The sequence below is a fragment of the Glycine soja genome, chromosome 17 (genome assembly GCF_004193775.1).
Source record: "Glycine soja cultivar W05 chromosome 17, ASM419377v2, whole genome shotgun sequence".
NCBI lineage: Eukaryota > Viridiplantae > Streptophyta > Magnoliopsida > Fabales > Fabaceae > Glycine > Glycine soja.
In genome coordinates, this window is record NC_041018.1 from 35,154,064 (window position 1) to 35,175,049 (window position 20,986).

Below are 20,986 nucleotides of genomic sequence, written 5' to 3' on the forward strand. Positions count from 1 at the left end.
AATTCTTGTTTTCAGTGTTTTTAATTGAGAACAGAAACCTTATTTCGGATAAAATGAAATTGTGGTAACAATGAATGTAATTTTAAGCAAATCTAAAAATACAAAAAGACAAGAAGTTAATATATCATAAATTTTCAGTATTTTTATTTTATGGAAACAGAAAATAAGAAGTCAAATCAAACATATTTTCAAAATTCTAATCTTTTACAAATGAAAATAGAAAATGAAAATGCAAACTAAACATATCTTTAATAACTCAGTTGTAATTACACTAAAAGAGATTGTCTGTATAAAAAAAACTAAAAGGGAATGTACAATTAAAGGCAAACACAATTTGATAGACAATTATAATGATGTGATTGAATTCATATATATCATGCAATTCAGTCATACCTTAAATTTTTCTTTCACTATCCTGAGATTTTGCACCTTACTACTTGTTGTTCATCGTCGAACATAGAAATACTCAAACATCAATAAATTATAGGAAAGAGGAAATTAGGAACGAAGGATGAAGAATATCACCAGAAGTTAAGAATTTTTTATGATTTTATTTGTCTAAATTTTTTTCTAACTAAAATATCAAGAGGTTTTATGTTTTTTGGGGTCTGCCTGTTAGCCTTCCTCCTAGTTCCGCCCATTTGTCCAAAGGACATTGGTTAAGCTAGGAATCAAAAGTGAAAAGTTTTTTTTTTTTTTTGGAAATATATAACAATACATTTACTTTATTGTGATTTTCAATGTAATCTCAACTTAAAGACTTTCTATTGTATGTAAGGTCAATACTTAGCAAGACCTATATTTTTTTATTAGCATTGTAATAAGCAAATAGAAAGTTTTTGTTGAAGATTATGTTTGAGCTGTATAGAAAATTATGGAGGAGTGCATTGTTTCATTCCTCGGAAAAAAAAAATCACTTTTGATTCCTTAATACAACGTCCTAAGGGAATCACTTATTATTTTTCATAATAGAATTAAGTAGGAAATGAATTCACAAATTCAAATGCTAGCTCAATATTAAAACAATTAAAACCTATTATCCTTTCCCTAGTACATAATAATTTAAAAAATAATTTTTTTATTAAGTGTGCATTAAAAACTCACTAAACACACTAAATGCCCTAGAAATTAATAGAATTCATTAAATAACTCATATATAAAATAATTAGGAAGAAAAAATATTAAAGTATCGTTAGTTTGGGCAAAAATATTATGTCAAAATTTTCTTTATGTATTGTATAAAAGATATTTTAAATAGAAATATATGTTTTAAATTTCTCATGAGAGACTAAATGCTTGTAACTTTTGTTAAATGAAGGGATCTTTTTGGGTTAATATATTGTAGGTCTGAAATATTCACAAATTTTTCTAATAATTTTCGTGAAATAACTTACTTTTAGTATAATCTTCTTTTAATTATATTATTTCATTTACAAAATTTGAACTTAAGACATTATTTAATTTAAGGTATTTAAATCTAGTTTCATTAGAACCAACATAATGTTGGTAAATGTACAGATTAAAAATATATTAAATTTTTATAAGGATTAAAATTGAATTTTGAAATATTTAAAAGGATAAAAGTATTTTTTAAAATTAGACATAAAATCTATAATATAGACAAAAATCCAATTTTTTGTCACTTCATTTAAATTGAAATCAAGCCAATTTAAAACTAGGGCTTGATCAAAGTTAGGATTCACAATTGTAACGCTTTAAGGCATGTTTAATGACACAATAATAAGGAAATTAGGATTAAGGAATATAGCGACACTAAAGAAAGGGTAAGGAATAATGAGAGATCAAATATCTCAACAAGTATTACATGAATCGTTAACCCATTTTTGGACCATCCATAACAAACTCAATTAAAATTTTGTTAATTAGTCAAATATCATATCAAATATTTTATAATCATTATGTCAACAAAGGTTAATTCAATTAGTTAGGATCAAACTAATACCATAAAGATGTGGGTTCAAATTTCGCTCTCAATGTAAGAGAAGGCCTTGTTGATGGATAATTAATATCTTTGTAAGTATTTTTTGAACTTTTGAGACATGTGCAGATCTTAATGTGCCCCTAGGATTAAACTCACCAATTTTATTTTTCCAAGAAAATTCCAAAATCAATGTATTAGATAATTCAAAAGTATATTTTGAAATTTGAATAATTAAGTAATACTAAAGCAAAAATAAACAATACGTCGAACATATAAGAACAATATCATACAGAAATGAGATGATGAGAGACAGCTAATTCTTCAGCAATTCTTTAATGCAAAAAGGATGTTAGTAATATAGATTGGTACTTCCAAAGATATATTCCGGAACACATTATATTTTCGAAAGTATGCCATTTGAATTCCAGAATTTAATTATTGGAAGACAATTTTTTTACATAGGCACGCAATTTAAATTGTAGAACAAAGTGTAACAGGAGAAAAAGAAAACTAACTTATTGGAAGAGGTAGTCTCTCAGACGATTAGGAATGAGTAGTGTGGTTAAAGGGTGTTATGAAGAGAAAATTTAGAAGAAGAAAACAAACAGAAAACAAGGTGTTGGTGTGGTTAACAAAAATGGATGAGGTACAGATAGTAATACTTTCCAAAAATTAATTCAACCAAATTGGTCCACTTATAGCTCTGAGCCCAAACAAAGGAACCTTGTGATAAACACCTAAACAGTGACACGAATAAATTAAAAAAATAATAAATTTTGGCATCATAAATTGTAAAATTATGAATATAATAAACATGAATGAAAATAACTTTTTTAAAAATTTGAGAGACTAATAAAGATATTTTTTTAAGTACTAAAAAAATAATTATTCAAATTTAAAGGATTAAAAACATATTTAAGTCAAATAATGATATACTCTTATTTATTAAAATACAGTACATAATAGGTTAACCTTAGAATTAATTTCTCCTAAAATAATAACACGCCATTTTTAATTTCAATTCTTAATTCTTTTAATCAAATAATTACCAATATAATCTTTTCAAATTACACGTTGATGTGCCGATGTGCTCACATGTTTTCTTTTTATCTCAACTTAAATTTGTTAGTTTTATATGATTTTTAAAAAAATTATATGGGGGCAATTAGAAGTACACGATCACTGTTTCTTTTTGTTTACAGTACCTAGAGTCCTAGACGTTGCGTTAATCTTGAATGGGATAAAATTTTCTTAACCTCAAAAACTGGTTTAATGTACAAATTAAAATTGAGTACAAACATTCCGTCCACGGGTCCTTTCTTTCTTTTTCTTTTTATACAAAAAGAAGGTCCTTAATTATTATTTTATAATTAGATAATTAGATTAGAAAATTAAACAACATATGTAACAAACATTAGAACCAAATTTCTTGGAAGCAAGGTGTAGTTGCATGCACTAGCACCGCGTGGTACAAGAAGTGGTTCTTCCGTGTATCCTTGGTGTATATACGCTGCTCATATCTTTTTCATTCTTCATTCATAGAATCGTGCATTCTAAAAAATTGATGTATATTGGTTAGGAGAACTCATATTTAATTCTCATTAAGTGAAAAATTGGTTGAATTAATAACAATCCTACATGGTAAATGGAATTAATATCTGATCGATAAAATAAAATTAATATTTGATCCAATAAATTGAAGATAATTATGACTTAAAAAAAAAAAGAATTATACCTTATTAATTAATCATTGTAACTAGGGGTGGGAATAGGTCAGCCCTGAGTCTGGCCTACGATTAATTTTTGAGGCCTGAGTCTGGCCTATAGCCTATCAAAGACTTTTATTTTGGCTCGGCCTGACTTTTTTAAAAGCCGAGCCTGGCTTGATAGCCTATTTAAAAATCTTATTCACGTTAAATCTTTAATATTCCTAGTTGTTTTTTCAAAAAAAATAAAATAAAATAATACACCTTCTATAATAGGCTAAACAAGGCCTTAATATATAATTTGTCTTAATTTTTAATCTAACGTTAATTTAGTTGGTGGTCCTAAAAATATATTAATAATATAAACAGAAATCACCAAATGATATAAAATAATCTAAAACAAAAGAAAACCTCATACTTGAGGTAGTATCATCCAAGTCTATCAAACCAACATATTAATTATTACAATAAAAAAATAAAGCCTACATCTCCATGCTATATCTCCATTCTATTTGAACAGGTGCATAAAATATCTACCAATAAAATTAATAGTAACGTCATTTCATCATTAGCACCTTCATATCCACCATAAGATAGGATATGATTTTTGTATAGAAACATAATAAGATATGATATGATGGGATATGATTTTTGTATAGGAATATAATAGGATATGATACGATATGATTTTTGTATAAGAATGTAGGATATGATAGGATATGATTTTTATTTGCTCTAAAATAAAGAAAACCTAATAGGAATAGAAAAAGGAACTATTAACAGAAATTAGAAAACTAATAAAAATAATGAGAAATATAAAGAAACTCACACCTTGTAATTAAAATTTTATTTAATTATAGGAATTAAAATAATATTAATTGTACCCAAAAAATTATATATATATATATATATATATATATATAGGCCGACCTATCTATAAGGCTTTTTAATAAGCCTAAGCCTGACTTATTTAATTTAATAGACTTTTAAAAAAACCTGAGCCTAGCCTTTTAATTAAATAGGTCAGGCCAGACCAGGTTTTATGTAGACCAAGTCGTAGGCTCCTGTAGGCCACCTAGTCTATTCCCAACCCTAATTGTAACCCACATCATTATCTTTGTTTTTTTTTCTTTGGTCCTCTCCCACTTCACTCACCATCCGCTGAAGGATCACTTTCATTTCATCCACGTGGTTTATATGGAGAACGTTTACCTTATTTCAACCTTCATAACGAGAATTAAAAATTATATATCTAAACTCTAAACCAAACCTAAAAAAGACCCTAAACTAGCACGTGACTAATATCAAGCAAATATGGTAGATATATCAATATACTATAAATTAAATGCAACAGTCCCTTGGTTAGTACAACATGGTGACCCAATTGAGGCATTAATTTTCATATGAATGATTAGTACATTACCATGGTGATGGAGTATTGGAGACCATGGTTTTGGGGGCACACCGACAAGTACTACGTTGTTAAGTTGAGTCAATTGAGGTTAGAATTTGGAGCAACGTTGGGTGCTGCAAATGACAAGATAATTGCAATTCAGATTACAGGAACAGCTACGAAGAAAGGGAAAGTTTCTTCTTCTTTTTCTTCTTCAACTCGTACCCAGAAACTAGGATCCATTCACACCACCTTCCCCCAAAGATTCATCAATTCTAAGGCACCAACAATCGTGTGGGACGCACGTGACTTCTGCGGGTTTCATCTCTTGCTCAAACATAGGTCCCTAAGTGGCACGTGCCATATGGCACTTCATGTCTTACATGTAAGAACATGTTATGTTTTTTAAACTTTTATTGTTAAATTTTTAGTTATCTGTTTAATTTTTATATATTACCACAGCCTCCACTAACCGGAAATTATAGTTCATATAACTTTCAGAAATTATAAACTTACATATAACTTTCAAAGTGTATATGTCAGTTTATAATTAGACTTAGATAACAGTGTAAAATTTTTTATACTATCAAAACACATGCACTATGTTTATTGTTAATTGTAATACCTTATCAGTGTAAAATTATTTATACTAATTACTTGTAATTATTATAAAAGCCAATAGTTTTCAATTACCTGACACATTAGGATAGCATAAAAGTTTAAAAAAATTAGTGTTGGTGTGTTCCAATTGAGTTCTCTTCTTTATGTGTTTGATTAAAATTTGTCCAAAAATGAAATGCAGGGGGAGGGTGATGTAGGAGAATATAAACCTGAAATGGTGATGGTTGGAGAAGTTTCCATGAGCGTTACTATGGCAGAGTTGATGGAGGGGGAGGAGATGAAGAATGAGTCAAATTGTTGTCAGGTTCAAAGAACACTTCCAATCCAATTGAAGGTGCATGGGGTGTTCATGGAAGCTACACTTTTGGTATGCTCTAATATCTATTTAACACAGTTTCATTTTAATTAATTAGTTGTACTACTACCACTATATTTATATATGTCCTCATGGGTCTTTACTCATAGAGGCACATATACAGCAAAGTCGTTAAGAAAATAAATAATGATCTCTTAGCTGTTTGTTAGTTTTTTATTTTATTTTTATGTGTCCGAACTCTGCAACTCTTATGGATAATTAATTGATTAGTAATACTTTTGATGAGCAGGTTTCATTGAGCTTATTGAAACTGAGAAATTTTCATGATGACTTGCCTAGAGCATTTGTAGACAAAGTGACATGCCTTGGGGAGAAAAATAATGGGAAAGTTGATGATCAAGTTGAGCAATGGAGTTCTTATGAATCGGATGAGTTATCTGTGTGTGATTCAGATGACTCATCTGATGAGTCCACCACTACAACCACAAGCAGTAGCAGCAGCAGTAGCACTAGCACTGCAATTCACTGTAATGGGTCAAGTGTTACAAGATCAGAGAGGTTTGTGGACTCAGATACAGAGACCTTTTTGGACACAATGCAGAGGAGTTGGTCCATGTTGCCATGGAATAGAAGCTTCGAGGGATGGACTTTCAAAAGAACCTCCTCAAGTAAACGAGAGCCTTTGACCTCACATTCAACTCATTCCATGGTATGTAACAATGCCATTAACATCCTTCAATATTCTTTGTCGTCCACATTAATCCTTTGATTTATATAATTGTTTGAATTTAATTGTCATGCATCATAAGTATAACACTGCTAACTAATAAAAAATCATTGTTAGAATGACTTTTAATGTAGTAGTTATTACAAAAGTGATTTATAATTAGATGACATTATGCTATTGTGGTTTCAGTAAATTTTAATTAAACGTTTGTTTTTTAATCATATTTATCCTGGTACTTAACAGCTTCTGTGAATCATCTCATTTGTTTAACATTTTTTCAATGAGCTTAAAAAATGGTTACTTTTGTAGACTAATTACCAATGGATATTGTCAACTTCTTGCAGGGACCATACTTTGATCACAATAAATGCACTGCAAGTGGCTGGGAAAATAGGGAACTTTGGAGTAGAGATGGGAAAACAAAGCTCAAAACCAATGTGTTCTTTGCTTCCTTTGATCAAAGAAGCAAAAAAGCATGTGGTGAGAGTGCATGTACAGCACTAGCAGTGTGCATAGCTCACTGGCTTCATTCCAACCACAACATGCCAACAAGGGCTCAATTTGATAGCCTCATCAAAAAGGGTTCCTCTAAATGGAGAAAGCTGAGTCATAGTGATCACTACCTAAAGCTTTTCCCTGATAAGCATTTTGATTTAGAGACAATCTTGGAAGCCAACATTAGGCCACTAGTTGTTATCCCTCAAAATTCCTACACAGGATTTTTCTCCCCTGAGAAGTTTAAATGCTTAGAAGGAGCCATGTCCTTTGATGATATTTGGGATGAGATAACTAGAAATGATGGTGTGGTTGATCATGAGCCAAGAATTTACATAGTGAGTTGGAATGACCATTTCTTTGTTCTGAAAGTGGAAGTTGATGCTTGTTATGTGATTGACACTTTGGGGGAGAGGCTTTTTGAGGGATGCAAAAAGGCTTTCATGTTGAAGTTTGATGGTTCAAGTTTGATGCATGCAAAGGGAAGTAAGAAAGGAAGAGGTGAGATAGTTTGCAAAGGAAAAGAGTGTTGTAAAGAGTTCATCAAACGCTTTCTTGCTGCCATACCACTTAGGCAACTAGAAGAGGAAGAGCAAAATAAAGGGACTGTCTATAATCCTTATTTTCACAGGAAATTGCAGATTGACTTCCATTATAGTTTGTTATCATCCTTGTCTTCAGTTTCTTCAATTGGTGAACCTTTACAACCTAATTATATAGCAAGACATTAGTTATATAACTCAATTGCTAACCTTGTGAGTCTTGAGCAATTGTTACAATTAGAAAACCAAAAAACCCGGCTTCTTGTCTGAAGACAAAATGTTCAGGTGAGATAAGTCCTAAGCACTCATTAGGATAAGGTAAGCCTCAAAGCTTGAAGAGTGTTTATAGAAATACTTATAGATAACCTATCAACAAGTTCCTTGCATTGGTAATAGGCTTCGAACTTAAATTCTTGTAAGATGAGTCTTATTCTTAAAAACTAGACCAACTTTCGTTGGCAAAAACTCAGCTTCTTTTCTAGCAGAGTTTGCTGGCAGCTTCTTTTTGGTGACAACTACTACTAACCCTTTACAAAGTGTGATTTTACTGGATTGAGCAACCCAAATATCCATTAGCATCACTCAGAGAATAAAACCTTTGAGGCTGATTCTTGTTAACGTTGCTGTATTTAGTGGAGTGGATCTGAATGAAAAAGAAAAGAAATTGGTCTAGTGTATGTACACAAGTCCTTGTACATGTACATTTATGGTTTTATTTTTTCCATCCACTTTTTGTCCACCATTATTTACTGATAAAGAAAGGGGAAACATGAATGGAAATCCTTATGAAATTATTTATTATCTTATCTTTTTCATTGCAATTTGAAATTTTCACTTATCCCATTCTATTTCCTTCTTAATGAAACATCATAGTACCTAAGTTCCCAAGTTCATTTCTTGGTGTATATACATGTTTCTTATTCCAAGTGTACTGGTCATTCTGGACAAGTACTCAACATTATATTTATGATTGATGAAGGCCCTATTTATGCATGTGTCCATTCATTTATCTAGTTTATATATACTGAAGGAGAACGCTGATGAATACACAAAAAAAATGACTTCTTCGCTCGAACTCTAAAAGGGTAACAGGCATTGGCTTCATACAAAATCTTTAAATCAACTGATGAACTCAATGCATAAAATAAATCTGAACTTGATCAAGTCACATAGCCAAAGGCATTAACAATTCTCTACAATCAATGTTTCATTTACCAAAGAAGAAGGAATCAATTTCAACATTAAATCACTCATGTTATGTATCTCTGTAAGTCTCGTTAAAATATCGGTGATTACACATCAAAAGAGTTTATATTATCAATCAAGTCATGTGTATCACACTTAATTGGTAAAACATATCCTTAATTTCAATATTTTAGACTAATCATATTTCTTAACTTGTGAAAATAAAAAATAAAAATCCTTAAAAGTCAATTGATTTAAAATGAAGAAAATTTGTTACTGATTCTTTGATTATAAATATAATAGTGTTTATTTCGAGACTTGGAGTCAAACGGTGCTCGTTTCAGCCTTAAATACAAACTTTTGTATTTTTGCGAGACCAAACTAACAACAGACAGCTTTGGCCTACGTGTTACAAGCATGCACAATCCAACACCACACCACAATTCACAACGCACATCCACGTTTCCAAGGCATCCGAAAATCCAAACATTAAAATTAGAGAACTCAATTAATTCATATCATCAAACAACAAACCCCCTTCACTCTCAAGTCTCAAAATCTCCATGACTCCACCGTTCCAATTTCAAACATTAAATAAAATACCAGCAAATGTAAATACACAAACAAGATCCTCGAAACAATGCTACTATCTCCCAACCCACTTTCTCTTCTTTGTGCACTCCTTCTCTGCTTACCTCTAGCCATAGTCTTCACCACCAACACCACACATACAACAACAACCACCACCCCCATCATCCTTGACATTCCAATGCCTCTTCCCAAAAACATTAGCATCCACGAAAATCCAAACAAAACATCATCATTGTTGTCACCATCACTAAATATCCAAGATGACGAGCTTCACAAAGTAATCACTCGTGAAAAAAGAAGACCCATTGGGCCCAACAAAAAATCATTACTAACATCATTGTCAGTACCATTATCATCACCATCACCGTCTTTGTGGCAAGAAAACCGCCATGACGCCCTATTCAAAGCAGCCATGCGCGTGAATGCAAAGCCCACAAGGCCTAAGAAGGTAGCTTTTATGTTTCTAACCAACAAACCCCTCCCATTTGCGCCACTATGGGAATCTTACTTCAACCAAACCACAACATCAAAGAATCTCTTCAACATTTACGTCCACGCGGACCCAACATTTCCCTACCACGCGCCCTTCTCCGGCGTGTTCTTCAACCGCGTTATTCGCTCACAACCCACCAGGAGATTCTCCCCCACTCTCACCGCGGCAGCGCGTCGCCTACTTGCACACGCGCTCCTCGACGACACTTCCAATTCCGTGTTCGTGCTACTCTCTCCCTCTTGCATTCCTCTCCACTCGCTCAACTTCACCTACCACGCGCTTCTCCGCAGGGGCAAGAGCTTCGTCGAGATTCTTGCCAATGAAGCAGTGGCTTACGACCGTTGGGCGGCGCGTGGACCTCACGTGATGCTCCCAGAAGTGAGGCTCGAGGAATTCCGTGTGGGGTCGCAGTTTTGGGCGCTGACACGTCGGCACGCGCGGCTTGTCGTGAGTGATCGCGTGCTGTGGCCGAAGTTCAACGTGCCGTGCGTGCGGTTTGACACGTGCTACCCAGAAGAGAATTACTTTCCTACCCTTCTGAGCATGTGGGACCCGCAGGGATGCGTGCCGGCCACGCTCACGCATGTGAATTGGACGGGGCGTGTGGACGGGCATCCTCGCACGTACGAAGCGTGGGAAGTGGGGCCCGAGCTGATTCGGAGGATGAGGGAGGATAGGCCTAGGTACGGTGACGGTAACGGCGACGGACGGAGGGATCCGTTTTTGTTCGCGAGGAAGTTCGCCGCGGACGCGTTGGAAGCGTTGATGAGAATTTCGAACGGCGTCATCTTCAGGGACTAACGGCTGAAATGTGATGTGGATGTTGATAGGTAAATATATACATACATGTATCCAACGAAGAAAGAAAGGAACCAAGCTACGAAATGTATAAATTAATTTAAAACAGATATTTCATCTTTGATTTAAGCGTATAAAATAGATATTTCTACATCTTTGATTTAGATTGCAAATTTTGTAACAATTGCATTTTATTTAAGAATATTATTTTTATATATAGGAATTCAACACTCGCACGTATTATTCAATTAATTAAATTAGATCTCTTAGTATTTAAGAATAATTTATGATATTAATAAATTTATAGAAAAAGTTAAACGTATAAAATATATATAGTTTATTAAGTTTAAGAATTATATTATATTTAATGAGTATTACTTAAATACTATGTTTATTAAATATAATATTTAGTCAGAAAGTTAAGTTTAGAAATAAGAGTGAAATTATTATTATTATTATTATTAGTTGCGAGAGGCATGTAATTCCTCTTCATATATTTTAACTAAAAATAAAAAATAAAAAGAAAAACTTAGAAGTTAAAAAAACTAACAACATAAAAATTGATAAATGGTCCAACGAAATGTTGATGTGTATACTAAATGGGGATATTCATTTACTATTCCTATAGATATATACATATACCAATTAATGTATGATGAGTAATGTTAATATACAAACGGTTAAAAATACATTATTATTTAATCATAAATCATTATTTTAAATGCGATAACTTATTATAATTGAATGATTCTAAAACTTTTTAGACTTTTTACTGTGATTGAATGACTCTAAAACTTTTTACACTATTTACACTATAACTGCATAATTTTTTTTATTACTTCATATATATTTTAAGATATATACGGTAAAAATTATCTTACTTTCATTGTTTTAATTTTTTAAAAAGGAAAATAATAGTTTAAACAATAGTAAAAAATATAATTATAATGTGCATTTTAATATATATATATATATATATATATATATATATATATATGTTATTTTTAGTAATAATTACATTTTTCAAAATTTAATAAATATTATAATTGATATATTCTTAGAAAAATGATTGTTTAATAATATCACATCATATTTATCAAATATAATACGTAATCAAATTATATACGGAAAATTTAAGAGATAAACTATTGTATATTTCTATACTATATTATTATGTATATTTTATATTTTAAAATATGTTTTATAAAAAAAAATAACAGAATTAAAAAAATTAATGTATTAAAGCATATATTATATTTGTTGAATTTAATAAGCATATTCTTATGTAATAAATATCACATTTAATATATTGTTGCTAAATCGGTCAAACTACATTAAATATTATATTTTTTAAATAAGGTAGATGATAATAAGTGTTTTAAACAACTTATATAAACGTTTTTAGTGGGAGCCGAGAAAATTTATGTTGTTAATTGTATTTTTTTACGTTTTACTATAATTTTTATAATAAATATTTTTTTTAATTTCTTAATTAATATCCAAACCACACTAATTAACAAGATTATTTAAATAAAGAATAAATAAAATATATTATTTATGTCTATAAATATCAAAATATTTAAAATCTATTATTAAAAAAATTTCCGATATATTTTTCTTCCTCCTCTCTACCCATTCCCTCTCTTCTTCCACTCAAACTCAGAACCTTTGAATCATAGGGTCCATCCAAATCACACAAACAAGTCATCCACCCAAACCTATAACAAATCAAAATGCAAGAATCAACAAGAAGTCATAAATGCACTTCACTCATATCCAATCTTCAAACAAGTGGTGGTTGAACCAAATACAAGTTAATATTCAGAAAATTGAAGCTTTAGAAGAATAGAAGGAATTGGTAGGGTTCAACATTGAACGTTGATGATTCAATTCAAGTGTTTGTGAAAGGAAAAAAAAAAGCAAAGAGAAATACCTGATACAAGGTTGATCTCGTAACAGTTGAATTGACAGAGAAGCTTTCGAACCAAGTACGAGAAGACTATTGTAGGGGAGAGAGGGGGTGATCATCGTTGGAGGTGCGGTGACTGTTTGGTTTGAGATGGTAGCTGTTTGGTTGAAATGTGGTGGTTATGGTGTGGCAAATTGACCACATTGGGTTTCATTTACAAACTATTTCTCAATAAGGGTCCATTTTGAAACATATTGCGCGGGGGTTTGTTTTGGTAAGCATTTCGCTAGCACGATCAGCGAGTTCATCCACGTGGCAGCTTGGAGTGCATGTGCATTTCGCCATTGGGGTTGGCAAAACAGGCTTTGAGTATCCTGTGCATGTTTCGCTAGTGGTGTTAGCAAAACAAATTTGGAAAGATTAAAAAATCGTCTATAATTATAAGATAATTGATGCTAATAAATATATTTATTTTATAGCATAATTGATGCTAAAATCGTTTAATCAAATCTCTTAATTGATGCTAATAAATACATTTACTTTTTTTTTAGCATCAATTAATATTTTATTTTATAATTGAAAATGATTTTTAATCAAATCTTTGCTAATAAATACGATTTCAGCACCAATTTTGCCAATAAGGATGACGAAATCCACTCTCTGCACCTATTTTGCCAATGAGGATGGCGAAATCCACTCTGCGAAATGCTGACTGTTTCGCCAACCCCAATGGTGAAATGCACTCCAAGCTGCCACATGGACAGATTCGCTAATCGTACTGGCGAAATGCTTACCAAAACAGACCCCGCGCAATATGTTTCAAAATGGACCTTTGTTGGGAAATAGTTTTTAAATGAAACCCAATGTGATCAATTTGCCTTGGTGTTTGATGGTGGTGGGTATGTAAGTGGTGCAGATTCTTGCATTTTTTATTTATTTTATTTGTGGTGATCAGTTACATTAAAAACTATTCCAAATAGTAATTCTAAAATTTAAATTAAAAAAATAACGTGTTAAGTAAAAACTAAAACATTTTTATTTTAAGAAAATGAAAAATATATCGAAAATTTTATAGAAACGAATTTTGAATATTTTGATATTTATAAAGATAGAAAACATATTTTAACCTTACATAAAATATTTATAGACAATAATGAAAATTCATTCATTTTGTTTTTTATGATGATCCATTTTTTTTAAATTGTCGTATTTTTTATCGTTGAGAAAATAACAACAAAACAGAAACTACAAACCTAACAAAGGAGGTTCCTATCAAAACAAAGGATAGCAGCACAGGAGGATGCAAATTATAAATTTTCAAACTATCTCTATACAGAGAGTCTTGCTTAGTTTAGTTAACCAATCAACACATTGGTTCCCTTTCCTAAGTGTTGTAAAAATTTAAGGGGTTTCCTAGATTATTAATTATAGAAAATCAATAGGATCTTGAAATCTATGATTCTCACAAATAATAAATATACATATAATGTGTACCTTTCTCCATAGGAAGACAATACTTCTCTCCGGTGTACTTTGATTTCCCTGGAAGAGAAGAGAAACAAGATTTTACTTCCTTAGACTATTCTTTTTACCTCTCTACGAGTGATGGTTATAGATGAGAGATCACTTTTCTGTCAGGAAAGGGACCTTATTTCACGTTAGTGGATACTAATCCTCTTTTATAACCACTACTCCCATCAAGTAACAGTTACCTTCAGAAACTTCTCCTATTCAACTCAATTATAATTTAGTCCTTAATTATTATTTATTTATTTATTTATTAGTCCCTACATAAGTCACATATCTCTCACATGAGACATTAATTCTAACATTCTCCCACTTGGCTCATGTGACATTACTAAACATTATGGACTAAATAAATAAATAGATTAAACTAACATAATGCGAATTAAAAAAATGACTAAATCGTTCTATACATTGGGTACGTCATAATTTCATGATTAAGGATAGGAACCAATTCGAGTAACGACGGTTGTACATCATCTAATCGACATAGTCCCTTCTATGTACTACAAATTAGTCTTCTCCTTAATATGACCATTAGTTAGGAGTACATAATTGGTCCAACATAATGTCTTCATTCAAGAAAAAACCTATTAACATTACTCTAACACAAACATGCATGCAAACATAGAGAACAGGTAATCAGAAACATATCATAATTGAGCTCAGAGTGTCACTAAAATGCATAAGATAAATTACACTTAATGATCATCAATAACAATAATATCCATACTTTCAACATGTTCTATAATGTCTTGGGCGGTGATCCCTTATTCAAAGGGTCAGTTATCATAAGGTTTGTGCTAATATGTTCTATTGACACTCTTTGTTTCTGAACTTCTTCCTTCACGACAAAGTACTTCAATTTCACATGCTTAGCACCATTAAAGTACTTGTCGTTCTTACAAAATACTGCTGCAGAGTTATCACAATACATTTTCAGTGACCTAGCAATACTATCGACAATTCCAAGCCCTGAAATAAAATTCTACAACCAATTAGCCTGAATTGTAGCCTCAAAACATGTTACAAATTCAGCTTTCATATGCAACAACAACTGATGCATACAAAATTGCTTCCATTTGTTTTCATTCCATATCATTTCTAAGACATTGTGCAAAACTAAACTTGTCTCCTTTCTAAATTAGAACATGTGATGTTAAACACCTTTCCATCTTGAATCTCTCCAGTACTTTATTGATATATGTTTTATGAGGTAAGCCTAACAATCCTTGTGATCTATTACGAAATATTTCTATCCCTATCACATAGCTTACCTCACCCATATCTTTTACTTCAAAGTTTCTAGAGAGAAATTTCTTAGTCTCATGAAGAAGACCAAGATCGTTAGTTGTATGCAAGATATCATCAATATACAAAAATAGAAAAATAACCTTACTTCCACTGACCTTCAGATACATACACCGATCAACAATATTTTCCTTAAATCTAAAGGAAACAATGGTATCATTAAACCTCAAATACCATTGGTGGGAAGCTTGCTTTAAGATTGTATATTGATTTCTTTAGTTTGCACACCATGTGTTCCTTTTCCTCAATTGAAAACCCCATTGGTTGGTCCATATAAACATTCTCCTCTAAATCTCCATTAAGAAAGACAGTTTTCACATCCATCTGATATAGCCCTAAGTCATAATGAGCCACTAATGCCATGATAATCCTGAAAAAATCCTTTCGTGAGATCGGTGAAAACGTCTCTTTATAATCAATGTCATTTTTCTAAGTAAATCCCTTAACAACAAGTCTAGTCTTGTAACATTTGAGGTTGCCATGAGAGTCATGTTTAGTCTTGAAGACCCACTTACAACCAACTCTCTTACAATCCTTTGGTAATTGTACAAGGTCCCAAACATCATTATGTTCCATGGAATTTATCTCTTCTTTCATGGCATTTAACCACTTATCAGAATTATCACAACTTACAGCTTGTGAAAATGAAACTGGATCGTTATCATTAATGCTTATTGTTTCTGTTTCATGTAGGTATACCACATAGTCATTCGAAATAGCTGGTCTTTTTCTCTTTGAGACCTCCTTAATGCTACTTCCTGCGATTCTTCCATAATAGGTTCATTATGTATCATAGGCTCATTATTGTGTTGTGCTTCTTCATTATTGTTTGTAACAATAACTAAAGGAGTAATCACCTTACTGCTAGAGGCACAAGTTAAAGGAACTTGCACTTTAACTTCTTTAATTTCCACTTCTCGTGGAACTGTACTCCCACTAATTTCACCATTTTCAATGAACCTTACATTTCCAGTTTCAACAATTCTCATACTATGATTAGGACAATAAAACATATACCCCTTTGACTTTTCTGAATAACCAATGAAATATCTGTTGATTGTTCTTGCATCAATTTTCTTTCTTGCAGATTATAAATCCTTATTTCTGTCTGGCAACCCCAAACATGCAGGTGCCTTATACTAGGTGTCCTATTTGTCCATAGTTCAAAAGGTGTCTTTGGAATAGTCTTACTAGGAATCCTATTCAACAAATACATGACAATTTTCAAAGTATACATCCACAAAGATATGGGTAAAGTTGAATTGATTAACATGTTCCTAACCATATCTATTAAAGTTCTGTTATGACTTTCTGATACACTATTTTGTTGTGGTGTACCAGGCATTGTGTTTTGCGCACAAATGTCACGTTTCTAAAGAAGCTTAGCAAATGGACCTGGGTATTGCCCAATTTCATCGTATCTTTTGTAATACTCACTACCTCTATAAGATCTAATAATTTTCACCTTTCCGTCTAATTGTCTTTCTACTTCATTCAAGTAAATTTCTAAGACATCCACTACTCGAGATTTTTCATGCAGTAAGTAGACATAACTGTAACGCGAATAATCATCAATAAAGGTGATAAAATATCTTTCCTTTTCGAAAGAACTAACATCAAACTATCCACAAATATCATCAGTATGCACAATTTCAAGAAGCTGAGTGCTTCTTGTAGCTCATTTTTTGTATATTTTGCTTGTTTTCCCTTAATACAACCCACACAAATATTTATATTTGTAAAATCTAGATAAGGAAGAATTTCATTCTTTATTAATCTTTCAATCCTTTCTCTAGAAATGTGATCTAAACGTTTATGCCACAAGAAAACAGATTGTTCATTCACTAAACTACGTTTAGTGCCAACATTATGATGCAGAGTTAAAATAGTTTCAGCATACAAACTATCTAATTTCAATTTACATAAACCATCACAAATAACACTAGTACCAATGAAATTATTATGCTTAAATAAACTGAAACACTCATTGCCAAAATTAAAAGAGTATCCAGTAACATCAAGTTTAGATAATGAAACTAAATTCCTAGATAAACTAGGTACATAAAGAGTTTCCCGCAAATCTAAACAATGTCTAGTGTCGAGTTTTAAACAATAAGTTTCGACTCTTCCACTGGAGTTTTCACTCTATTCCCCATGAAGATGAACTTCTCATTTGGGCTTATGGTTTGGATTGTAAAGAATCACTGCATAGTGTTAGAAACATGAGTTATACATCCAGAATTAATCCTCCATGTATTATGGGAAACTTCAGTTAAGTTAAATTCAAAACATACATGAGCATTAAGCTCACTTTTCTTTTCAAACCAAGACTTACACTTTAGGCAATTCTTCTGGAAATGTCTTGATTTCCTACAAAATTGACAATTATTGCCCTTTGATACCTTCTTCTGGATTTGCAAAAAGTCGTCATTGATCTTTAATGACCATTTGCCTTTATCATGTTTCTTCATAAATTTTTTTCCAACTCCTTGATTCCCTTGGTGGCTTACATAATGGACTGAGTGACTTCCTTGATTCTTAAACCTTGTTTCTTCCTTAACTAACATATTATGCAATTCATGCACATTCCATTTATCTTTCATGGTATTATAGCTCATTTGGAACGGGCCATACTCAGACGATAATGAGTTCAAAATAAACTGAACAAGAAAGTTCTAATTCATAGTCATTCCCAAGGTTTTTAGTCTAGTTGCAATGTTTGTCATCTGAATGACATGTTCATACATAATACGTGAACCATCAAACTTCATGGTGACCAATATACTCATTAATGTCCCAACAACAGACTTATCAGCTGTTTGAGAGCGCTCTCCCACTAATCCCATAAACTTCTTAGCACTTTCGATTTTAGGGAGAGTTGTCTTAATGTTGTTTGTAGCAGTCATTCTTATTTATATTAGGCTGAGTCTGTTAGATCTTTTCCAAGCTTTATAATGACTTTCTCTTCATTACTACTAGCATCAATAATAGTAACAAACTTCTCTTCCAACATAGCAATATCAAGATCCAAAACACCGAGGTGAAATTGGACTTGCTCAGTCCAGTCAGAGAAGTTAAGCCCATTAAAATTGATACAAATGATACATGAGAATTCAGTGAATTGGAAACATGTATTACATAATAAAATTCACATAAGTGTTTTGAGACATAAAATACATGTCATACATATGATTCAGATAACAACCAATGTATATTGATGTTCTCCTTTGGATGATACACCAACAAACAACATACAAACATGATGATGCTAATAAAAATTCTTAACATTATTTGGCAATTAAATATGCACCAATTAGTAGTATCTATTTCCTTTGGGTATATAAATAAAACTAATGATACACACAAATCGCTTATAATTATATTCATTAATTATAAGAACAACTAATCAACCTTTGGGCGATCCATAAATGCCTTATAACAATGAATTTCAATTATCCATAAACCAATAATCATATAATTTAGCATCCATTATTCTATGAATAATTGAAATAATCATTAATTTGAAATTAAATAACTTGATAAATTTAGTCACTTTGGTGACTAACAAATTCAACATACATTTAATTCCAACCAAATATATATGGTTTGCACATACTTATTGCTATTAACAATTCATAGCCATTTTATTAATTTCATTCTAGGCCATAAAATAATATTCACATTTATTTGTGTTTTGCATTCAAACACGTTCAAAGAAATATGTAGCATATATATATATATCTATTGTTACCAATAATTTCAAAGCATTCACGTTAATTTAATTACAGGGTATAAACTTTCAATCCTTTAATCACATTTAATAATAATTTTTGGGGAAAAAATAAGCAAGTGGGATTGAAAATAACAAAAAAGGGTTGCAAATAGCAATTTCAAAATTCCTTCGCCCTACCACAAACGTACGTGCCGACGGCGGATGCTTTCTCCATTAGAAATAAAAACTGGCAGTATTAATGGCTTTTTCCACATTCAATATATGTTAAAGGAAAAACCGACACCACTCATTATAATCAAATTAAATTAGATAGCACAAAACGATAAATCTAAAATCTTTCCCCAAATTTAATATATACAATTCAAAGTACCCATTACGTACAAACATCATAAGTTTTTCTTCATTGAACGCAATCAAAATAATATAATTTTACAAATTCATACTTGTGATTTGAAAGCTAATTTAATTGATGCCCTTTTCAATACAAGATTCATACTTGCAGCGGAAAAAAAATCCCTAAATTTCATAATTAGGGTTCATGCATAATTGGGAGAAATTAAATCATTATTGGAGAATCATAAATTTCATATGATACCACATGTAAAACTTTAAAGAGTTTCCTAGATTATCAATTATAGAAAATCAACAGGATCTTGAAACCTATGATTCTCACAAACAATAAATAAACATATAATGCATACTTTTCTCCATAGGAAGACTTCCTTTCGGTGTACTTTGATTTCCTAGGAAGAGGAGAGAAACAAGATTTCACTTCCTTACACTATTCTTTCTATCTCTCTATGGTTGTGATGACTATAAATGAGAGATAACTTTTATGTCAGGAAGGATACATTGTTTCACGTTAGTGGGTATTAACCCCTTTTATAACCACTACTCTCATCAAGTAGCAGTTACCTTCAGAAACTTCTCCTATTTAACCCAATTATAATTTAGTCCTTAATTATTAATTATTTATTTATTAGTGCCTACATAAGTCACATGTTTCTCCCATGAGACATTAATTCTAACAAGCGCATGACAAAAGGATATAACTCTCCATGAAGAATCGAATATGATTGATGAGTGAAGCATGAAGATGCAATGAAGAATTATGTTTGTGAATAAAACATAAAGCAGTCATTGAGTCAAATTCCCAAATGACATTCATGTAACATGAATCCCAAGCTAACCAAGACCATTGAAAAATTGTCATTAACTCAGCATGAACATTGGTAGTGTAACCACAAAACCCAGAGTAACCCAGTTGTCATTGCCTCAAGGAATCACAAAGAATCCCTTTGAAACCTGAATCACCTGAATTACCTAGCAAAGGATTGACCATTGAATTATGTGACACTCACTTAGGATTGTCATGTCACTGCCATATGTCATGTGTATTAACTTAATGTGATTAACATCAAACTAATGAAAATGACTTAATGATGTAATTATAACAATTGAATGTTATAATTGAAAAAATTTAAAATTTGAGAACCAAATTGATGTATTATAAGTTATTTAGGAATCAAATAAGTAATTAAATCTAAAAAATATTTATAATTTTTTTTCTAAAATGTGTTTTAACTTTTAATTAATAAACAAACAAATTGTCATGGCATTAAAAAAACATTTTTTGAAACTTAAACAATTAAAAAAATCACAATATAAGTAATTCAATTCCCCTAGTTTGATAAGAAAAT

General features: G+C 31.4%; 2 protein-coding genes across 2 annotated transcripts; both read left to right on the plus strand.

Moving 5' to 3' along the window:
• The first annotated feature begins 5,018 nt into the window (after positions 1 to 5,018).
• LOC114392969 lies at positions 5,019 to 8,466 on the plus strand. Its single transcript, XM_028354227.1, has 4 exons — positions 5,019 to 5,426; positions 5,844 to 6,029; positions 6,268 to 6,687; positions 7,050 to 8,466. The coding sequence occupies exons 1-4, from the start codon at positions 5,073 to 5,075 to the stop codon at positions 7,929 to 7,931; spliced, it is 1,842 nt and encodes a 613-aa protein (XP_028210028.1). The 5' UTR covers positions 5,019 to 5,072; the 3' UTR covers positions 7,932 to 8,466.
• A 985-nt stretch (positions 8,467 to 9,451) lies between these two features.
• LOC114392926 (glycosyltransferase BC10-like) lies at positions 9,452 to 11,024 on the plus strand. The gene has a single exon (XM_028354185.1). It carries the CDS (start codon positions 9,568 to 9,570, stop codon positions 10,810 to 10,812), a length of 1,245 nt encoding a protein of 414 aa, XP_028209986.1. The 5' UTR covers positions 9,452 to 9,567; the 3' UTR covers positions 10,813 to 11,024.
• The last annotated feature ends 9,962 nt before the right edge of the window (positions 11,025 to 20,986 follow it).